Source organism: Lathamus discolor, chromosome 15, assembly GCF_037157495.1.
Source record: "Lathamus discolor isolate bLatDis1 chromosome 15, bLatDis1.hap1, whole genome shotgun sequence".
Taxonomy (NCBI): Eukaryota; Metazoa; Chordata; class Aves; order Psittaciformes; family Psittacidae; genus Lathamus; species Lathamus discolor.
Genome location: NC_088898.1, coordinates 11,403,112 through 11,424,288, shown reverse-complemented (window position 1 = coordinate 11,424,288; position 21,177 = coordinate 11,403,112). Strand labels below are relative to the sequence as shown.

The following is a 21,177-nucleotide window of genomic DNA, read 5'->3' as shown; positions in this document are numbered from 1 at the left end:
GGGCTATTTCCAGTCACAGAAAACCATAATTTCTGCTAGGTGGGTGTCTTATGGAGTCTTACGTGTAAAGAAATCCCAACCCAGCATTCGGCCAGGTCTGTTTGATGTACCCCAACGTGTATCTTCTTGCACCCACTGAGCAGTGGTTACAGCATCTTTTCACCCCATCCGTGTCGCCCCCTCTGCCCCCCCCGCCCTTTTTTTTACAGCCACCAAGTAACACTTTCCTGGCTCCATGTGCTGTTGGGAGCCCCTGAACCCTCTTGAGGGCACATCATGAACCAGATTAATCTCCTCCACTCAAGCTTCTGCCTTATCGCCACCCTTTTGCACATGGAAGTAGCTCTCCATACCCAGGCTTAACTTTGACTCCTGAAACAACAAAGATCAATCCCCTGACAGTGGTTTTCTTACTTATGCATAATTTATTGCGTTAAGGGAGAGACATCCGGCTCTGCAGTGTCTGCAGGTCCAGCCCAGACAAGATTATTCACCACTTAACAGGAGATACAAGCAGCCCGGCATTACTGCTGTGCTCTGCACAGTGATCCACCTCGGAAAGGGCTCGACTGAGGCATAAAAGCTCTTTCCAGAAAGCCAGCCAAAGCCCTGGTGTAGGTAAATGATCAAAAAAATAAGGCTTACCAAGGGCACCATCCCATACATGGCAGTGTGCGGGCAGCCAGCACAGCTCCTCTATGGGGCCATGACTATTCCTTAGGAAACAAGTTCTCAGAATCAGTTCCTGGGAGAGCTCCATGTGCAAGCAATTAGCAATGTTATAACATCCCTTTATGGTCTGTTCAGGTCTCCAGAGGATGTTGTGCCCCATCTTTCTGCAACCGGTCCAAGAGAGTGAAGACTTCTGCGGTGCTCCATGCTGGAAGGGCAGTACCTGGGTCCTGGGATGTGGTGGGACACAGCTCGTTCCCAGTGGGCTTTCTGAAGCTGGCACTGAGAGCTCAGTTCGGCTGTGCAAACACACACACAACGGGAGGCAATGCTGGAATTGGGTACCCAGCCGCTGTGTCCCATCAGACAATAATGGGTCTGAGCATTGGATATGTTGGTGAGAAAGGGTGAGGAGCCATCAGTTTTGCCCTCCCAGCACCACCAGACCCCTTCATGTGCATTGGGTCACCGAGAGCTGCATCCCTGCCTCGGGGAGCGTGGAGGTCACTCAGTGGCCATCTGTAACCTCTCCCTGCACAGGGCTTTCCTGATGGCACCCTTGACCTTGCTGTTTCTCAAGCTGTAGATGATGGGGTTGAGCATGGGGGTCACAGCGGCGTACAGCAGTGCCAGGACCTTGTCCATCTCCTTGGAGACGCTGGAGTGAGGCACCAGGTATGCCACAGCCCCAGTGCCAAAGAACAGAGACACCACGGTCAGGTGGGAGGTGCAGGTAGCAAAGGCTTTCTGCATCCCCACTCCCTTCTGGAGGACAGCCCCGATGATGTGAGCATATGACACAAGAGTGAGGAGGAAGGAGCCCATCGCTATAGTCCCAGCCAGAGCATACAAGGTGGCCTTGTTGAGGGGAGCATTGGGGCTGCAGGATGCCTGCAGCAGGAAGGGCATCTCGCAGAACAAGTGGTCAATGACGTTGGAGCCGCAGAAGGGCAGGCGGGCTGTGAGGAAGGCCTGGATCAGAGATGAAAGGGAGCCACTCAGCCACGAAACAGCCACTAAGCAGTGGCACATCCTCCTGCTCATGAGCATGGGGTAGTGGAAGGGGTGGCAAATGGACAGGTACCGGTCATAGGCCATGGCAGCCAGAAGCACACACTCAGAGCCCCCGAAGCAAAGGAAGAAGTAGATCTGTGTGATGCAGCCCACAAAGGAGATGGTCTTCTGCAGTGAGAAGGAGTCTCCAAGGATCTTAGGGAGGGTAACGGAGGAGTAGCAGATGTCCAGGAAGGAGAGGTGGCCCAGGAAGAAATACATGGGGGATTGCAGGTGGGTGTCCAACCAGACAAGGGTCACAATAAGCACGTTCCCCAGCACTGTCACCAGGTAAATGAGCGAGAAGAACAGACAGAGGGTCACCTGTGCTCCGTACGCACTGGAGAATCCCAACAGAAGGAACATGGTGGGGCTGCTGAGATTTCCGTGCTGCAGGGACTCGGGGCTCATCTTCAGGGAGAGCAGGAGGTAAGAACAGGTAGAACGAGGGTGAGTGCTCTCCCCTATCAGGGGGCATCCCCAGCCCTGGGCTCTGCTCTGTGGTGGGCTGAAGCTGTGCCCATGCCCCGCACCCCTCACACCTTGCCGAAGGCTCGGGGGTGTATGGCGGTGGGGGCTGGTGTCAGCCCATGGGGGTTCAATCCTCCAGACAGCCCCAACCCCGTGTCACTTGAAGGACATCAGAATGAGCTGGAACATGACCCCCGTGCTCGAAAAGGATCCCAGGGGCTGTCAAACGAGAGCAGCTCCTCTCACCCCTCCAGGTTCCCTGGTCTGCAATGGGAGACTGACCTGAAGATCCCACAAAACGTGAGAGGTTGGACCTGCCTGAACAGAAGCTGTTGTTCATGGGAGCACTGTGTTTACATCATTAGTGAAGGTACAGCAAGATCTCCTGCTTTCCCTTATCTATCACAGGCTGTGAGAGCAGAGCTCAAAAAATAGACATCTTTAAATGCTACAGACAAAGAAAGTGCCTGTTTGCAAATACTGCACCAGAGATGTGTGACCCAGCTGGAGCACTGGGTCCAGCTCTGGGGCAACAGCACAACAGGGACGTGGAGCTGTTGGAGCCAGTTCAGAGGAGGCCACGGAGATACTGCGAGGGCTGGAGCAGCTCTGCTCTGGAGCCAGGCTGAGAGAGCTGGGCTGGGGCAGCCTGGACAAGAGAAGGCTTCTGAAGGGGAGACCTGAGAGCAGCTCCAGTGCCTAAAGGGGCTGCAGGAAACCTGGAGAGGGCCTTGGGACAAGGGCCTGTAGGGACAGGCCAAGGGGAATGGCTTGAACCTGCCCGAGGGGAGACTGAGATGAGCTCTTAGGCAGAAGCTCTTCCCTGTGAGGGTGCTGAGGCGCTGGCACAGGGTGCCCAGAGAAGCTGTGGCTGCCTCATCCCTGGCAGTGCTCAAGGCCAGGCTGGACACAGGGGCTTGGAGCAAGCTGCTCCAGTGGAAGGGGTCCCTGCCCATGGCAGGGGTTCGGGACTGGAGGAGCTTTAAGGTCCCTTCCAACCCAAGCTATTCCGTGACTAATATGATTCTAATCCTCATGTTCACACCTAGAGAACAATGCAAGTGATGGGCCTCTGAGAGTCTGAGACATCATAGGAGGACCAGAAAGGCAACTGAGGGTGACAGTGTTGCTCAAACAGGCTTGAGGGTGGCAAGGAAAAGCAGAGACACTGGCCTGCAGGAAGAAGGAAAGACTGAATCTAATGAGAACCTGGAGCTTGGGGGTAAATGGAGATGAGACACAGAAGATTCTGAGTGTGAACCTGAAACTACTGAATCCACAGAAAGAGCACTGAGGAGATGATCAGATCTGTTCAAGCTGCAAGAAGCTGTTGGAGCTGCCTGCACGTCCTTCCAGAGGGAGGTGTGGGAGTATCTTCACCAGGAGTGAAGAGGAGATGGGTGCCAAGCTGAGGAGAATTGAGCACCCTCAAGTGGCATTGCCAGCTACCTCCAAGAGGAACAAGGACAACCGCACCGTGCTGGGGATGTGCTCCACAGCATGGAGATGCCAAGGTGGGCTGTGGCTTCGTCCTGGTGCCCAGCAGCTGGGGTGGGGTGTGAGCAGGGAGGGAGGGAGCAGCAGGTAGCCAAGGCTGGGTGCCACAGCAGGGGCTGGGGTGCTCGAGATGCTGGGAGCCTCCACGGACACTCTCCTCTTAGTGCAAGGAGGCAGCAGGATAGGAGAAGCCTTCAGGGATCTGATGCCAGGCTTTGAACCACAAAGAGAATGGACGTCAAGGAGAGGCATGTCCTGTCTCTGCTGGTTTGGGTTGTACTGGAAGAGCAGGAGCTGGTAAACAAGGGCATAACCACAGAGGGAAGGGAAAGACTGGTAGGGATAAGAGCAGCTGGAGAGTGGGTAGCAGAAGGTTGGTGTCTCCTCTGGCTCAGGAAGAGCAGATGGTCCATAGCAAACAATGATTGTGGCCTCTGCAAGTCTATGGGGGAACTCCATAGGTACCAGAGGTATGGGGGAACTCAAATTGCTATGTGCCCCCCACAGCAGCAGATGTTCCCAGAAGTCAGAGAAATAGCTCTGAGCAGAGTAATGGAAGTGACAGGAGGAGAGAGTAAGTGCAGGAAGTGAGGAGGAAGGGTAGGACAGCACGAGAAGCTGAAAGGCACCATCACAATGTCTTCATGGATCTAAATTGCCTTGGGAAGGAGTGAAGGGAAGGTCTGGGAGCCTGTCACACATTCCCAGCCAGACCGAGAGGAGGGCAAAGCTCCAGGGGAGAAATTAATCCAGGAAAAGTAACTCTTTGGAGGGGTGATGGTGAATAAATCACAGCCTCATCTGTAATGGTCATTCCAGCTCTCCCTGGATATGATACCTCACGTGGCTCCTCACCAGGTCACTGCAGAAAGTGATGAGGTTTTCTTGTACCTGTTCCTGAAAAAGAGGCTGTTTTTAGAAGAGCTGTCTGAGAAAATAACTTCAGCTCGAGTAGGGATGAGTCAATGCCATTCTGCAGAAATGGCAAGAGCAATAGGAACAGATTGGTGGCTGTGGCTGTGAACAAGCACAAATCAGGACATGGGAGGAGGGCTGCTTACTGCAGCTGGGCGGACTGGGGACATTGAGCCTGCAAATGTAGGAAAGAGCTGGCATTTCGTGAAAGAAAAGGTGCAAAACCCAGCTAAGAACTCCCTTTTGAGCACAAGGCAGAGGCTGCTGGAGACGGGCTGCTCCCTCTGCAAACAGGGAACATACAGACACCAAGGAGAATATTTGGCAAGAGTGGAAAGCCTGCAAGGAAAGAAGAGAGCCTGAGAAGTGGTGAGGGAAGCCTGCACTGAAGACAGAGGAGTGCAGGGAGTCTGTGGGAATCGCTTGCAGTGTGACACATACACCTTCAGCCGTGCAGATGAAGGTCAGGCAGCCCCACAGCGCTCAGTGCCCTGGGAGCCGGGTGTCCCCACTCCCACTTGCCCAGGAGGACAATGACAGTTTATGGCAAAGGGAGGGTGTCTGGTGGCAACAGCAGGGCACAGGCCAGCAGCGTTTAGGAGGGAGGAGAGTCTCCAGAGCTCTGCTGCATGTCAGAAGGGCTGCAGGATGGGAGCACTCCTGCACCTGAATCCATGAAGGATGAACAGTGCTTGCCCTGCAGAGTCTTTGTGATGGGGCTCTATTCGCTGGGAGAAGAGGGGCCCAGCACCAGGCATTTGCAAGGCTTTAGGGGAAAGAAAAAGCAAGAAAACTGGGCGTGCACGGGAGCTCTGGGACTGTGGAGCAGTCTGCCTGCCCACAGCATCCTTAGCTGGAGATCCCGTGATCCGGTCAGCCCAGGGTGGTGCTGAGCTGTGAGTGTGGCACAGGATGCCAAACTGCCCATGGGGGCAGCAGGAAAGTTTCCACCCGTGTGGGAAAATCCTGATGCTGTGGAGCGCTCGTGAGACCCTGCCCGGTGGTGCTCAGGGAGCAGGGAGCCCACCCGAGGAGGAGGAAGCAGAGCCAGGCTGGCTGGAGAAGTGAGAGTCCATTGCAGAGGACATGGTCAGCCTGGAGAAGCAAAGCCAAGCAGGGAGATGGCTGTGGCATCAAGGAGCAGAGCCCTTCACTCAAGCATGATGCTGTGGGTAGCGCTGGCAGAGGTGAGCCTGCAAAAGCCAGCAGCTTAAACCCAACTACAAACATTACTTTGACCCAGGAATCTTCTCCTTAGATCGAATGCACCAGGGTTTAGACAAGGAGCTGGGGTTTCGCATCATGCCTTATCAAAGAGATTTGGGGTTCAAAGTGCTCACATCAAGGGCCAAAGGTAGGAGGGGCTTTGGTTCCTAAATCTCTTTGTCTTTTCCCTTTACCTAAAATAAACCTGTTTTAAGTATAAGTAGGTGTTCACAGAGCCTTTGCATTGATTTAATGAAGGAGAGGGGGAAAACAACATGCCTGGTTCACCTGGAATACATCACAAAGTCTCCTGGGGTGGGCACCCACTCCCATCTCTCCCCTATGCCCCATGGCCTCCCCAGAACTGGGTGCAAACCAAGACTGCAGTGTCCCCAGGGCAGTCACAGTCTGGGCTACCAGAGAACCAGCTGGGTTTCTGTGGCACCAGTGGCCTCACTGGGAGTTTGAGGGTGCAGGAGGGACAAGGCACAGAGACCGTGTCCACCACAGCAATGGCCTCAGGGAAGGAGGAGATGTCAGAGGTGTGTGACTGGGACCCAAGTGGCTTCATTTCATTTCTGATCACTGCAGGGGTTTGCAATTCCATCTGTTGCTGTGACAGTCATTAGCTGGGTGATCAGCCAGTCATTGGAAGGGTCTGTTTGCCTTCCCGATAGTGCAGCTGCACTTGATTTGCAATCAAATCTAATCTGAGACAAGTGAGCTGGAGATAGGTGGGTGCAGCTTGTGCAAAGCTCAGGCCAACACCACGGTCCCTATGTTTGTACAGCTGGATCCTGGAGGACTGGGAGCACCAGCGGGACACCAGCTGTGGCACAGGCGGACAGGGACACTGCAGCCCCGTGTCTGCAGCAGGGGCAGGGCTCCCGCGCTGCCAGGGCTGACCCGCGGTGCTGTGAGACATGAGCTGGGCACCCAGGGACTCCCCGTGCTGCTGGGCCAGGATGGGGACAAAGAGGACACCCACGTCTGCGGGTCACAGGAGTGGGGCACAGAGCAGGGCAGGGCAGAGCTGGCCTCGGCGACCCTGCCATGGGGCTGGCTCCTTCCCCCCTCAGTCTCAGAGCTGTCCTGGCCTCAGCACTGAGCCGGTGCTGATGCTGGGACACCAGTGACACTGATGCTGGGACACCAGTGACACAGCTTACCTTGGGCAGATGCTTCCTCTCTTCACACAAGGTGTGTCTGGCAGCACCGGTGGTCTGGGACACCAGGGTGATTTCAGTGTGCTCCTGGCAGGCACCTGGGAACAGCTCCCCTGTTACAGCACAGTCTATAATTACCCTGCACAGCCCCTTGGGCACAGTTCTTTGGGATGCTCTGGGAGCAGGGGAGCACACTGCAGGGGAATACACTGGGTCCTGTGTCCCACCATGGACACTCCCCCAAGGGGTGCTCCAGCAGCATCCTCATAAAGAAGCCCCAAAACCCACAGGGGCCAGGACTGAGGGACAGGTCTGAAGTTGACTTTGAACTTATCATCATCTAGAGACACCAGAGGGGTGGTGCTGTGGTGGAGCTGGAGGCACATGGTGGGCTCTGCAGCCAGAGGGGCTCAGAGACACCCTTAAGCAGGAGCCTGGATTCAGGAATATGTCAGAGATTGGTTCTTCAGCCTCTGCTTTCCTTTTCTAGCTTGTTTTTCCCTCTTCTGTGCTCTGGAGAGTCTCCCCCTGCAGCCCTGATCCAGCTCTGGGGCAGCAGCACAAGAGGGACCTGGAGCTGTTGGAGTGAGGCCAGAGGAGGCCATGGAGATGCTGCTGGAGCAGCTCTGCTCTGGAGCCAGGCTGAGAGAGCTGGGCTGGGGCAGCCTGGAGAAGAGAAGGCTCCTGAAGGGGAGACCTGAGAGCAGCTCCAGTGCCTAAAGGGGCTGCAGGAAACCTGGAGAGGGGCTTGGGACAAGGGCCTGTAGGGACAGGCCAAGGGGAATGGCTTGAACCTGCCCGAGGGGAGACTGAGATGAGCTCTTAGGCAGAAGCTCTTCCCTGTGAGGGTGCTGAGGCGCTGGCACAGGGTGCCCAGAGAAGCTGTGGCTGCCCCATCCCTGGCAGTGCTCAAGGCCAGGCTGGACACAGGGGCTTGGAGCAAGCTGCTCCAGTGGAAGGGGTCCCTACCTATGGCAGGGATTTGGGACTGAAGGAGATTTAAGGTCCCTTCCAACCCAAACCAGTCTGTGACTCTGGGATTCTATTACTTTCGCAACCAAGCATGTACCTTCTGGCTTTACTGGATAACCTTGGTTTCTTCCACACAAGCTCATCTAGATTTAGAAGTTACTTAAGGGCCTCTAGCAAGTGTGAGGTGTGTTGCTTCTCTGAACCGCTGCTTGGAGACATTCTCCCTCTGAGAAATTTGGGAATCTGGAAGGGAGGCTCCCTCCCAGATGTATCAATCTGCAAAGGTCATGGTGGGGCCTGAGAGCACCCACATCTCTGGGGAGGGGACAGTGATGGAGACGCTGACCAGAAACCAGCACCTCTCCCTGATGCAGCACTTCTCCCCTGGCTGAGCCCCTCCAGCTCAACCCATCTTCCCACTTTCAGTGCACGCAAGTGCATTTGGAGGCTGAACTCTCCTTTCTTCTCTGTCACCATCGCAGCCCTGGCCTGTCCGTGCTCTGCCTGCAGGGGATGGCTGCAGGGCAGTGGAGGGAGGGCTGAGAGCACACTGAGAGCATCACACGTCAGGACTGGGCACCTTCCAAGTGCTGGCCACAGTTACTGGTGGTCAGTAACAAATGTTTTCTATGAGTGTTTGGTGCTGCACTGGCCGCGTTCAACTGGTTCCATGTTATCAGTCCTATCTGCATAACCCAAGGCATAACCCAAGGGAGCACGGGAGGGTTTTGGCTGGAAGGCATCTCAAAGGTCCTGCCGCTGCTCAGAGCAGGGCCAGCTTTAAAGTTAGGTCAGGTTGCTCAGGGACTTGTCCAAGGACACCTTCAGGGATGGGGAGTTTCTCAGCCACGTTTCTGGATGTGCTGTAGGGCAGACCACACTCATGATGAAGAACTTCTTCCTTCTGTCCTACTGGAGTCAGCCATGTTGCAACTCATGCCCATTGCCCTTCACCACTGAGCACTGCAGTAAGAGTGAGACTGCATCTTCTCCAGACCTCCCCCTGAGGCGGCTGCTCACAGCAGCCAGATTCCTCCTTCACCTTCCCTTCCAAAGGCTGGACCATCCTGCTTCTCTCAGCCTCTCCTTGTACGTGCTGTGCCGCAGGCCCTGACCAGCTCTGTGACCCACACTGCACTCTTTGCCGTTTTTCAGGTCATTTCTTGTACTGGGGAGCCCTTCACCGGACCGAGTTCTCCCAACATGGTCTCTCAAGTGCTCCCTCAGGCTGATGGCTGCCCTTCACTGAGCCAGACCACAGCTAACCTTGCTGCAGAGGCATTCTGCTGAGCAGCGTTCTGCTTGCTGCCTGCTGGACATGCAGGGCTCCTCCAGCATTGCTGCCATTCCCTGCAGGCGCAGTCTGCCCTGTTCTGTGGGGTAAGCCCAGTCCAGTGACAGGACTTTGCATTTGCCTTGGCTGAACATCAGGAAGTTTGTGCTGCCCCATTCTGGAGGCTGATGTGGCCTCTCTGGCTGGCAGATCCAGCATGACGTGTCCCCAAAGCTTGAACATTGTCACTAAGGTTGGTCATTGCTGGGACAGATGGATCCTCATATATTTCAGGATATGCTGACCCTGGCAGCTTGGGAAGTCCCCAGTCACATTGCTTCCCACCTTTGTAGAATCATATCTGGGTTGGAAGGGACCTTAAAGTTCATTCACTTCCACCCCTCTGCCACGGGCAGGGACCCCTTCCACTGGAGCAGCTTGCTCCAAGCCCCTGTGTCCAGCCTGGCCTTGAGCACTGCCAGGGATGGGGCAGCCACAGCTTCTCTGGGCACCCTGTGCCAGCGCCTCAGCACCCTCACAGGGAAGAGCTTCTGCCTAAGAGCTCATCTCAGTCTCCCCTCGGGCAGGTTCAAGCCATTCCCCTTGGCCTGTCCCTACAGGCCCTTGTCCCAAGCCCCTCTCCAGGTTCCCTGCAGCCCCTTTAGGCACTGGAGCTGCTCTCAGGTCTCCCCTTCAGGAGCCTTCTCTTGTCCAGGCTGCCCCAGCCCAGCTCTCTCAGCCTGGCTCCAGAGCAGAGCTGCTCCAGCAGCATCTCCATGGCCTCCTCTGGACTGGCTCCAACAGCTCCAGGTCCCTCTTGTGCTGCTGCCCCAGAGCTGGATCAGGGCTGCAAGGGGGGTCTCTCAGAGACCCTCCCTCATCCTGCTGGTCACGTTCCTTTTGCTTCAGCTCAACCAGACAATCCCTGTCAGCCACTCATGAAGCCAGGGTATAAAACCATGTCCTGAGATGATCCAGGCCAAGAATACTCACACATTTTCAACAGGTTTCAACACATGGAGGAAGTGGGAACACCCGAAGCCATTTGTGTTTTGGGTTCCTTGTGACGCTGTGGCCCGTGGGGCACCTTCTGCCCCAGCAGCATGGAGGTTTTTTCCTCACTTTTAATGGGTCTCAGTTGTGTCATTAGAAGTTTCTGAACTTCTGCAGTATTAAATCCTGACGTGGCTCCAGGGGTTTGCTGTGCCACGCCTGGGACAGGAGCTATGTTTGCCCCTTCCCAAAGCAGGGAGCAAAGCCAGTGTTTATTCATCTGTGGAGCTCAGAGCAGCACAGAGGTGTCTCAAAGCTGCAGTTGGCACTTGAGAGGTGACTCAGTGCTGGCCCAGGGGAGTTCAGGTAGTTTATGTTTGTGCCATTGAGAGCCAACGCTCAGCACCCCAGTCCCAGCGAGGGGCTGCCCTGATGTGGAGGTGAGGGGAGGCTCAGCTGGGCTGGCACCCACCAGGTCCCATGGGAACCCCATGGTCTCACTCTACACAATCCAAGACAGACGGACAAGACCTGATGGCTTGGAATGACTGCCACTGTGGTACTGGCACCCATCACATGCAAAGGGACATCTGGGAGCCTCTAACATATGGTCACTCCAGGCAGGTTGGATGGGCACTGGGTTTTGGAATGGCCAAGAGCCCACAGATCATGAGCAGCAAGTGGGACCTGTCTCACAGGCTGAAATCAAAACACCATTCTCCTGACAGCCAGTGCTACGCTGAAAACCAGAAATGGTCCAATACAGTTGCATTTAATTTTTAAAAGGGGAAAAAATGTAAAGTCAAGAAGATTAAGTATCACATATGGCACAGAGATTGTCTGGGAAGACCAGTTTAGCTTCCTGCTGAGCACTTAAGCTGGTATTAGCAAATACAAATCCTAAACAACATTCCAAAGGGAAAGTCTAAATGGAAGTCAGCACAATTCAATCATTTGAAACAAGGTGATCAGAAATAAGATAAAAGTTCTAAACTTGTTGAACCTGTTTCCACATCAGATGACCTCTGGTAACTGCAAGACAAACAATGAAGACACCAGAATTTGGTCCCTTGCTCCTCTACTTTGAGGAATATCAACCGCACTTACATATATTCCCTTTGTCAAAGGCACCGGGAGCAGGAATTTAACAGTAGAAGATGTTTGTCCAGTTTCCAGTTGAATTCAGAGTGAATCTTCAAAGGAAATAAGCTGATAGAAAAGTGAAGAAACTGCATTCACTTCGGCTGAGGAGGAGCTTTGGTGGATCCCTGTCATGGTTTAAACTCAGCCACGCAGTCGCTCTCTCACTCCCCACCTTCCTCTCCCCCTCTCCTGGAGGAATGGGGAGGAGAATTGAAAGAACTTAACTCCCATGGGTTGAGATAAGAACAGGCCAGTAACTGAGGTATAACACAAACCACTGCTACCTCTTTGGCTAGTTTGGGTCAGGTGTCCTGTCTCTGCTTCCTCCCGGCTTCCCCTCCTTCCTCGCAGAGCAGGAGACTCAGGAAGTCCTTGGTCAGACCAAACATGACTGAGCACCAACTAAAAATATTGGTGTTATCAGCGCTGTTCCCAGGCTGCAAGTCAAAACCACAGCGCTGCACCAGCTACTAAGAAGGAGAAAAATGACTGCTACTGCTGAGCCCAGGACAATCCCAGCCTGGATGATCTCTTTGACAAACACCAGAAAAGGCCCTACCAATACAAAGAGTATGTAAGACAGAGCAGATGACATTTCCAGTCAACATAAATCAGGTGTGAAACTCCACTTCTTCACTGCAGCAACTGCAGCATGTCACCTGCTGCTCAGACTCACCTTTGCTACCTCTAGTTTCACCAAAAGACTAGAAGCAAACATGCTGGCTTTGGAAGAGCCTGCCAGAGGTAGAGAGACTGCAGACAAGCAGATGTGTGAGGCAGTGTGGGCAGATGCTCACAAAAGCTGTAGTAAAGGGCAGACCTGGTTGATGCATGGACAAATTATGTCACAGAGGAGACTGAATCCAACTTCTGCAGAGGAACATCACACCTCAGGAATACACTTTCTGGAGGAGTCTAGACATGGGTGTTGGACATCCCCAGGTCAGCTGGGAAGGATCTTTATCAAAGCTTGCAGGGAACAAACTGCCATAGGCTAGAAAGGAAGTCTGGTGTCACCAGTAAGCACCAGAGCCATCAGCTGGGAGTCTCCAAAGTGCTCCTCAATGTCAAAGTCTTGTCCAGCATCTGCCTTGCCCCAACACTCCTCCACTGTTTCCAGCAGCCATTTGGGACCCAGGTGCCTGAGCTGATCTCTACTGCACCAAGCCAGTCCCTGCCAGCCCTTCCCACCTGTAAGTGCCCACAGCACCCATCAGGGAACCTCTTGCTGCAGGATGCCATCAGAAGGTGCCTCACCCAAGGGAGCCCTTAGAAACACTTGGAGAAGAAAAGTCCCATGTCAGGAAACACACAGTGACATCTGGCTGGGTTTGCTGGGGGATAAAGGAGGGCAGGTACAACCCTCTTGTCACCCTGTCCCTCTGTGCTTCTTGCCTGCTGTTGAAGGCAGAGGGGCTGCATGGTCTGATGAGCATTGGATGAGCAGCAGGTACAGGGACAGGCTTGATGGGTGGGGGCTGCAGTGGGGGACCCCCTTGCAGTGCATGGAGGGTCTCACAGCCAGGGAATGGTCCGGAATGGCAGCCTGTGTGCATCCTGCTCCAATGGCAGCCTGTATACATCCTGCTCCAGGGCACAGAGAGAGAACAGACAGACAGAAGGAGGAGAGGAAATCGCCAGGGGCAGAGGAGCGATCTCAGCACTGTCTGGGGTGCCACCTGTGCACAGCAGGGGAGGAAATGGAACATGATGTGGACACACTGGGACTCCCCATCACACAGTCCCTGGCAAAGGGCACTGCCGGTCTGACAGTCTGACAGAAAGACTGACAGTCTTTCTGAAGAGGGTGGAGATGACCCTGGGATGGGAAGTCCCAGTGATGCCCTTGCCCTGGGACGTGTCCAGCTCTTGAGGTCCACAGTCCAGGAGACGCTGTTTCCCACATGGTTTTTCCCATTCCGTGGAGGAGGTTCTAAGGTGCTCAGCTGCTGGGACAGCACCTTCCAGGGATACCTGCTACCATCACACAAGGCAAACCCTGGGCTGAATCGGACACCCAACTGCCTGTGCAGGGATGGGCAGGGTCCCTGTGGAAATGCCACCAGAGAGGAGTTTGGAGGAATTTCCTTTTCCAGGAAAGGCACAAGGTGCTTCATGCCCTACCAGACCTCACTGCCTACGAGCGCTGCCCGAGCCCTGGAGATGAGCGTATGTGAGGGTGCAGGGCATCCCTGGGGACACAGGTTACCCGGATGGGTTGTGGTTTCTTATGTGTGGATTTGACAGTCTGAAGGGATCAGGAAGGGAAGGATGGAGTGGGATTTCAGAAACAGAAGCTCAGCCAGCCTCTGGAGGCAGATGTCCACCACTGCAGGCAATCTGACTCCAGCAGAGGCTTTCTCTGCTCAGTGCCCAGGGACAGAGACTGTGCGCAGCCCCACACCAGTCTGAAGGTTTGGGTCCAGAGATTTCAGACACCCACCTTCCACTGACCCTGCAGCGCTGAGGGCCTGAGAGGTCCTCAAGCTGAGTCCTGCCCCTGCAGGGGAACAGAGGCTGCCATTGCAGCAGGGTGAGCAAAGGGAAGGTCAGTTGGATGGTGGTGGTGGTTGCAGACCTCCAACTCCAACTTTAGTTATGTGGCCAAGTCCCACAGTCTTTCTTCACGCAGCCCGTCGTGCCCATGGGATTTGCAGTCTCACTGCATCACATATTTGAGCTCTGCCTGGCCATGGTCCTGCCCCATGGGAGGCACCCAGGAGGGAAAATCCTGGTGGACTCCAAAACTGCCCTCACTTGGGTGAGCTCAGCCCAGGATGCTTCCCAGTGCAGACCTGGAGGCCAGCAGAAGGGACCACATGCCTGAGCATCCTGGGTTCTCCCCAGACAGTTACACCAAGCTCCGGGATGAGTTGCTGTTTATTTGGCAAGAAAGAGGGCCTAAATGCTGGAGGAGCAGGGGATGTGTCACAGCCTTGACCACTGAGCTCAGGAGAGGGATGCGGAAACAACAGCCTGGAGCTTCAGAGTGTGGGTCTTGCATTGCTTGGCAGGAGCAGCCACCAGCAAGCCTGCACCTCCTGGAAAACAGCAAGAGAGGTGGGCTGAGTATTTGAGTGGGGAGGCCAATGGAGAAGGCCAAGCAGGGCTCCCCATCAGCATCAGCTTGTTCTATACTAGTTGTCTCAACTCTGTAGGGTGAGCCATCTCCAGCAATGGAGCCAGCCCTACAACCGAGTGTGTATCAGTGTGGTGGGACATCACGTGCCAGAGTAGGCCAACAACAAACCCAACCTCTGACCAGTTTTGCTGGTCCACAGCTCCAGGCCCCTTTGCCCAGATGCAGTCCTGGCCCTGGCTGCTGCAGGAGCTCTGCAGCTCTTTCTCCACTGACCGGGTGGTTTTGGTTCAAGTGCCCTTGCTCACCACAGGGCAGCTGCACCCTGAGGGTCTCCACTGCGGAGCAGCTTCAAAGGGAACAGTCCTACCTGGGAGTCAGGTTCAATGTGGCTCCCAGAGCTCATGGTGGCCCTTTCTGGAGCACCAAGGGGGCAGTTTCCAGCTGAGGACATTGCAAAACACCCTGTTACTGCAGCAACTCACCTACACCTCATCGAGGCTGCATTCATCTGTGAAAATAAAGAGAAAGGCTGTGTCATGCCACGACATGCCAGGCCAGCGTGCCTCTGGCTACCAGGGGCAACGCTTCCTCCTGGCAGCTCAGACTGCAGAGCAGTGGCAGTGATGGACTGAGCCACACCAGCCCCACACGCGCGGGCAGCGCTCACCCTGGGCGGGCAGCATGATGATCATGTCGTTGGTGAAGCTCCTCTGCCTCGCGAGCTTCCTGAAGAGCACCGCCAGCCTGGGGCTCACCTCCCGGGTCTTGGCTAGGGGCGAGGACATGAGTTAGCTCCAGGCTGCAGCCTGTCCTCGCATCTCCTGGGCACCCAGGTGAGATGGGATGGACGATGGTCCCCAGGGAAGGTTGGAGGCAGCGGGGAAGGTGCTGGAAAGGGGTGGTGGCCAGGGACATGAGACACCTGTCCCAGGGGACAAGGCGAAGTGGAGGCCCTGGCACCAGCACAATGTCTCCTTCCCTGGTTTCCATCCCCACACCCTGCAGCAGGACCCCCGCTCTTTGCCCACTTCCACAGGTGACTGACCCAAGGCCATGGACTGCCCCTGGGCGCAGAAGATGAGCCCAGCCTCCCCACCCAGTCCCATCTCACTGCCCCTGCCCCTGCCACACCAGTCCTGCTCCTGCAGCCCACCCAGGACAGGAGGGCAGTGCTGAGGAGGGGTCCCCGCGGGTCCCCTGGCCTCCTCCTGGGACACCCCAGGCTGCCCCCCCTGCTCAGAGCACCACTGGTTACGCACTGTAGAGCCTCAGGGCGTGCAGGGTCTTCCTGTCCTTCGCTCTGGTGGCAAAGACCACTGCGTATGTCTTGCCGTCTGTGTCCACCACCTGCGCTGTCTTATAGCCTCTGTCTGCAGAAGGACGTGGAGGAAAGGGAACAATTAATCACCTCCTGGAATCCCCACCCTGCACAAAGGCTGTAGGAGTGTGAGCCGGGATGCCAGGGGCTGGGCCCACCCAGCCTTCCGTGCCTCCCTCTCCTGGTTTATCCCCTTGCTGAGGCTCCTCTGAAAGCCTGGGGGAGCCGACAGACGGCAACAGAGCAGAGGGACTGGGAAGTGACCACAGGAGGCTCTGGGTATGGTCACTGCAGAGAGCCCAGTAGCACAGACGGACTAATGCTGGGAAACCACTCCCGCTCCATCCCTTGGGAGCAGCCACCCACAGCCTCCTTGCAGAATTAACCTGCTTCTCCCCAGGGTTTAAGCCTGGTCTGGACGTGTCTGATCTCAGAGGCAGGGAGCCAAGGGATCCACCCGCTTGTGGGACACCAGCCCTGGCACAGATCAGCCCTGGGGTGCAGTGGCTGCAGAGGGACGTCCCACCCAGGACCCCAGGAGGATCATGTCCCAGGGACAGCCGGCTGCTTCACATGGGGATTATGGGAAGTGCCGCTGCCCTGGCCCCACTCACCAGAGCTGTAGTATTGACCCAGGACTCCTGTTGGCTTGTAGATTGACACCAGTCTCATACACTGCTCCGGGCTGCAAAGCAGTGGAGGATGCTTCATCTGGGGTTAAGTGACACCTCCCCTTCCCTCCCCTGCAGGTGTGGACTCCGGGGTCTCCCCAAACATGGGAATTGCTGATGTGGCCAGGGCAGGGATGGGGACAGAGCAATGGGTGCCTGGGCTGGCCTGAGGGGTGTCCTGTGGGGTCAAGCAGCCCTTCCCTTGCTCATCCTCTGAGCTTCTGGGATGAGGCTGGTCCTGCTGGGAGAGCTTTGACCATGGGGTCCCCCATCATCCTGCCGCATCCCTGCCGGGAGCAGCAGAGTTTCAGCTTTACGGTGGGACCACTCCTGGCTGGTGCTGACCCCTGAGAAAGGGGTCCCCACGATGCAGCTCTGCCGAGCCCCTGTTGTACACCGTGGGGCTGGAGGTCCTGCCTCACCCCACACCGGTCTTTGGTAGGTGCTGGGTGGAGGCACCCAGGTGGAGTCCCACCAGCGGAGGCAAGGGGGGGTCAGTGAAGCCCATGGGGAAAGTGCTTGGCACTTACGTGGGAATAGCAAAGGAGACGTTGAGGTCACCATCCCCCAGGACCTCGATGGATGTCATCGCCATCTTCAGCTGATCCTTCTTTTGGAGGTAGCTCTCGTTGTCAGTGGCCATAGCCGTGATGTGCCATTTCCCTGCAATCTGGCAGCGGGGGCAGGCTGTGAGCCTGGAGGAGCAGCCAGGGGCTGTTCCCTCCGCGGGGACCCAGCCAGGACACCCTCAGGCCATGGGACACCCACAACCCCTCCGGGCTCAAGGGACTGCGTGACCACCCTGACCTCGGTGCGACAGCAGAGCCGGGGGATGTCCCCAGCACAAAGCCACCTCTGCAGTGCCCACCCTGTGAGAGGTGGCCACGCTCCCGCCTGCCCTTCCCAGGATGCTGCAGTCACCTTGCTCAGGTCCAGCTCCGCAGCACCGAGGTCCTCAGCCCCCACGCGCAGCAGGCAGAGCAGCGCCAGCGCCAGCCCCAGGCTCAGCCCCATGGTCCTCATCTCGCCGCAGCCTCCTCTGGGCTCGACAGCGGGATGCGGAGCGGTGCCGAGGCTGCAGAATTTATAGCCCCGGGCTCTCCTCCCTTCCACGCACCCCTGCGCTAGGGTTGGCTGGGGCGGATGGTTTCCAAGGGCTGAGGTCGCTCCAGAGTAAACAGCCTTGCAGCAGAGGGGAAGTACCCAAAGGGCACCCGGAGGGGCTGAGCAGCGTATTGCAGGAACTCTTGCACCACACCAGTGCTGAAATTCAGGATTTCCCCGATGTGCTTGGTTGTGAAAAGGACAAAATTGGTTGTGAAAGAACAAAAAGAGCATTTTTACCAGCTGGATGGTGGAAGGCTGCTGGGAAGAGTGGGGACGTCCTTCCCGGCACTGGCCCCAAGCAGCGCTGTCACCAGTGACCAAGGAGCTCAGTGACCCATCCCTCTGGTGAGGCTGGATCTGCCCCAGGACTGCCGCTGGGATCATGCCCAAGCCCAGGCAGCTGCACACCACTGATGTTCTGACCCTGTGGTGCTACACAGCTCATCCACCTCTGTGGGTGCACCTCTGCACACTCAGGGTTTGCAAAGCAGGGTGCACCCGGAGCAGGGATGGCAGAAGAAGGGGTTCATATCACTGTCAGAGTGTGTCCCCTCCTTCCCAGAGTGTGATGTCCCCTGTGCCCTGGCTCTGGTTCTACCGTGGCCAGTAGGCAGATGGGGGGAGCCAGGGGGATGGGAACACGTACGGGAGGTCCCTGTCCTGCTGTGCATTTAGCCTGGGCAGCCATGGGGCAGCCCCAGTCCTGCTGGGGGGCTTCAACTGGGTGTCCTGGGGATGAGCTGCCTGCCTGAAGCCAGAACCCTACAGGCAGGGATGGGCAGCCCAAGTGCTTAACGCTGCCTGCCCAGACCTGCTGCATGAACCCCTGTTCATCCCAGCTCAGTTCTCCCCTGCCCACATCCCCAGCTCTGCCCCCTGAACCTTCCCCATGCTCTGCTCCCCCTCCTCACCACACCGGCTGCAGCAAACAGCACAGCAAATGAACCCCAGCTCCCCTGGGGTGCTGAGAGGAAGGGGTGGACCCAGGAGCATGGGACTTGGGGTGCCTGGGGACCCCGGCAGCACCCCTGCTCCTGCAAACAAAAGCACCAAACTCCGGGGCAGCTTCTGCACCTATTTATTGTGGAGGGTGAGGTGTGATCCTGGTGTGGGGCAGCGGAGGACAGGAAGGACAGGAAGGGGTATCATGGAGAGGGGAGCAGAGCCTGGTTTTCACCAGCGCTGGAGGAACCATGGCCCTGGCACCAGCCCCTTCAGCTGCAGGGAGGAATGACGACGGGTGAGTTAGAGCAGGGAGAGGCAAAGTGATGCAGAGCCCCAAGGCAGGCAGGGAGTCCCTGGGGAGCTGTGATTCCCTGCTCAGCCCTGGCCATGCCAGCAGAAACACCTAGCGTCCCCTGGCCATGCTCACCTGATGGCTCCAGTGCACTGATCTGTTGAAAAGCAAAGAGAGGGGTGAGCACACCATGGGCAGTGTCCTGAGCATCCCCATGCAGAGGGACTGTGCGTGCACCCCTGCCCTGCCAGCACTTACCCGACTTGGGCAGCACGGCCAGCATGGCCTTGGTCAGCCCAACAGTGGGGATGAGCTCTTCAAACTTCTGCAGGAGCTGGGGGCTCACATCCTGCTCCCTCGCTGCAGCCAGACACCCAAAGCAGGGGGTGATGAGTGCAGAGGACCCAGCAGCGAGCCCCACACTGGGGTTCCAGCTACCGTGAGGCAGCAATGGGGCCCCAGGGAAGGGGAAAGGTGAAGCCATGGAGGTGCAGGTTGGACACTGGGCACCCCACAGCTGCCCAGGGCTGGCAGCAAAGGGGCACAAGCCCCTTGGGATGAGGAACCACCCTGCTGGGGGTGGTATGGGGCGGCTGGTGCGGCTTGGGGGAGCTTCAGGTCAAACCACAACCCATAGGGGATATCTTTGGTGCAAGGTTTAATCCATCCCAAATGAACTCCCTGGGTGGCAGCACATGGGGTGCTGAGGCAGGGGGCCCTGGAACACAGTGGGGAGCCCAGCCCCTGCCCCCCCCCGCCCCGTGCCCATGTCCCTCCGTGGGGAGCTGTGTGTGTCCATTCCCGCTCCTGATACCCACTGAGGAGCTGCAGCATGGTGTTGGGCTGCTGCTTGCTGTGCTGGGTCTCATGCACGATGGCGTAGTGGCTGTAGTCAGTCTCCATCACACGCAGCTCTTTCTTCTCTTGTGCTGCTGAAGGACCACAGCAGTCAATGTGGTGCAGCCTGAGCACCTCCATGGCCCCTCCTGGGGCTCACGGCTCAGGGCCTGAGAGGGGTATGAAGGGAAGCAGGGGACCCCCGTGGGATCCAGCAGACCCATGCCCCCACAACAGCGTGGCCCCTGTCCCAGCCATGGGGCAGAGGAGCTGAACACCCCCTCTGTGCCACGGTGTGGGTGGCTCTGCTCCACCTGCCTGCCCATACCCATGTAGTGTCCTGCCTGACCGCTCCGCTGGAACAGCAGCTCCAACCTCTGGCATCTGTCCGGCCTGGAGAGGGAAAATGGGAATGGCAAAGGGGGCTGGACCCCACCTGGGAGACCAGCAGATGGGGAGGGCCGGGAGGAGCCCAGTGCTGTGGGGCAGCAGCAGGATGATCCTTGCCCAGCTGCACTGGTGGGGATGGAGCCCAAGCGGGACCCATCGAGCAGGTTAGCACTCACAGGGGCCAGGCAAGCTTCATAGCCAGGTTCCCCTCCGGTGTGAAGCTGATGGTGGCGATGGCTGACTTCATCCCATCCTTCATCTTCAGGTACACGGAGCAGTTTGAAACAGTGGCTGCAAAATGCCACTTCCCTGCAAACTGCAGCAGGACATCACCAGCGGGGTTGGGACAGGCATGGGGAACTGTCACCCGCCAGGGGAACCTGCCACCCTCTGTGGAAGATGTGACAGTCCAGTGCAGGAACCTGCCACCCCCATGCGGACCTAACACGGGGACCTGGCACCCGCCTGCGTGCAGGACACACGGGTGTGCGCTGGAAGGGTGAGCGCAGCGCCTGGCCCATGTTCCCTGGGCAATCCCACACGTCTGGGGGCATCACTGTGCCAGGTGCCCGTGCTCCTGCAGCGGGGCCACGGCTGGGTCTGGCCATCGTGGGCAGGCACGGAGCGGGACTAACCCAGTGGGCACAGACACCCCCTCTCCTGGGAGCTACCCTGGGGCGGGCTCAGGGCCGGGGGCTCCTCGGGGTGCCTGGGGACACAGCACGGGCTGGGGCCACCCCCTGCCCTTCGTTACCTTCTGGGTGTCAAAGCCCGGCTGCACGGGCACCTCTGCCGCGGCGCACAGCACGCAGAGCAGCGCCAGCGCCAGGCAGGGCAGCGCCGCCGTCATCCTCACCGCGGGCTGGGTGCGGGCAGGGGAGGCTGCTGGGACCCGTCCCCTCCCGCACCCACCTTTATACCCCTACCGCTGGCAGCACCCTCCCGCCCCCTTTATGCAACAGCTTACACAAGAGCAGGGATCACTTGTACCCGTGTTGGGTGACAGTGCTGGCCCCTTTCCCCCCATTGTCCAGTCCTGGATGAATGCAGCCTTGTGCGGGACCCAGCCCAGAGCAGTGGGGGAGCGGGTGATGCCCCAGAGCTGTGTCTGGGGAGGGGGACAGGGGTGCCTCTCAGTGTCCTGCTCTTGGCTGCTGCCCGCTGGCCCAAGGGC

General features: G+C 57.3%; 3 protein-coding genes across 4 annotated transcripts; all 3 read right to left on the bottom strand.

Annotated features, from left to right (window-relative positions):
- Window positions 1-765: 765 nt before the first annotated feature.
- Window positions 766-2,306, bottom strand: LOC136022357 (olfactory receptor 10A7-like). The gene has a single exon (XM_065695525.1). It carries the CDS (start codon window positions 2,134-2,136, stop codon window positions 1,177-1,179), a length of 960 nt encoding a protein of 319 aa, XP_065551597.1. The 5' UTR covers window positions 2,137-2,306; the 3' UTR covers window positions 766-1,176.
- An 11,917-nt stretch (window positions 2,307-14,223) lies between these two features.
- LCNL1 (lipocalin like 1) lies at window positions 14,224-17,503 on the bottom strand. Its single transcript, XM_065695403.1, has 7 exons — window positions 17,354-17,503; window positions 16,963-17,102; window positions 16,376-16,446; window positions 15,703-15,813; window positions 15,111-15,212; window positions 14,926-14,951; window positions 14,224-14,402 (listed from the first exon to the last, which is right to left on the bottom strand). The coding sequence occupies exons 1-6, from the start codon at window positions 17,453-17,455 to the stop codon at window positions 14,926-14,928; spliced, it is 552 nt and encodes a 183-aa protein (XP_065551475.1). The 5' UTR covers window positions 17,456-17,503; the 3' UTR covers window positions 14,224-14,402.
- Window positions 17,504-18,601: 1,098 nt separating this feature from the next.
- Window positions 18,602-20,900, bottom strand: LOC136022329 (lipocalin-15-like). Of its 2 annotated transcripts, none has more exons than XM_065695468.1 (7): window positions 20,758-20,900; window positions 20,180-20,319; window positions 19,942-20,006; window positions 19,595-19,708; window positions 19,035-19,136; window positions 18,912-18,933; window positions 18,602-18,757 (listed from the first exon to the last, which is right to left on the bottom strand). In XM_065695468.1, exons 1-7 carry the CDS (start codon window positions 20,851-20,853, stop codon window positions 18,754-18,756), a joined length of 543 nt encoding a protein of 180 aa, XP_065551540.1. In that variant the 5' UTR covers window positions 20,854-20,900; the 3' UTR covers window positions 18,602-18,753. The 2 variants fall into 2 exon arrangements, with proteins under 2 accessions (XP_065551540.1, XP_065551541.1); XM_065695469.1 differs by having other exon boundaries at window positions 19,595-19,705.
- Between the last annotated feature and the right edge of the window lie 277 nt (window positions 20,901-21,177).

Coding starts and splice junctions, on each gene's coding strand:
- LOC136022357 (XM_065695525.1), bottom strand. CDS start 2,136: ATGAGCCCCGAGTCCCTGCAGCACGGAAATCTCAGCAGCCCCACCATG.
- LCNL1 (XM_065695403.1), bottom strand. CDS start 17,455: ATGAGGACCATGGGGCTGAGCCTGGGGCTGGCGCTGGCGCTGCTCTGC. Junction 17,103..17,353: donor CGGAGCTGGACCTGAGCAAG/GTGACTGCAGCA, acceptor CCCCGCTGCCAG/ATTGCAGGGAAATGGCACAT. Junction 16,447..16,962: donor GTCTCCTTTGCTATTCCCAC/GTAAGTGCCAAG, acceptor ACTGCTTTGCAG/CCCGGAGCAGTGTATGAGAC.
- LOC136022329 (XM_065695468.1), bottom strand. CDS start 20,853: ATGACGGCGGCGCTGCCCTGCCTGGCGCTGGCGCTGCTCTGCGTGCTG. Junction 19,137..19,594: donor CACCATGCTGCAGCTCCTCA/GTGGGTATCAGG, acceptor GTCTGGCTGCAG/CGAGGGAGCAGGATGTGAGC. Junction 18,934..19,034: donor GGCCGTGCTGCCCAAGTCGG/GTAAGTGCTGGC, acceptor GCTTTTCAACAG/ATCAGTGCACTGGAGCCATC.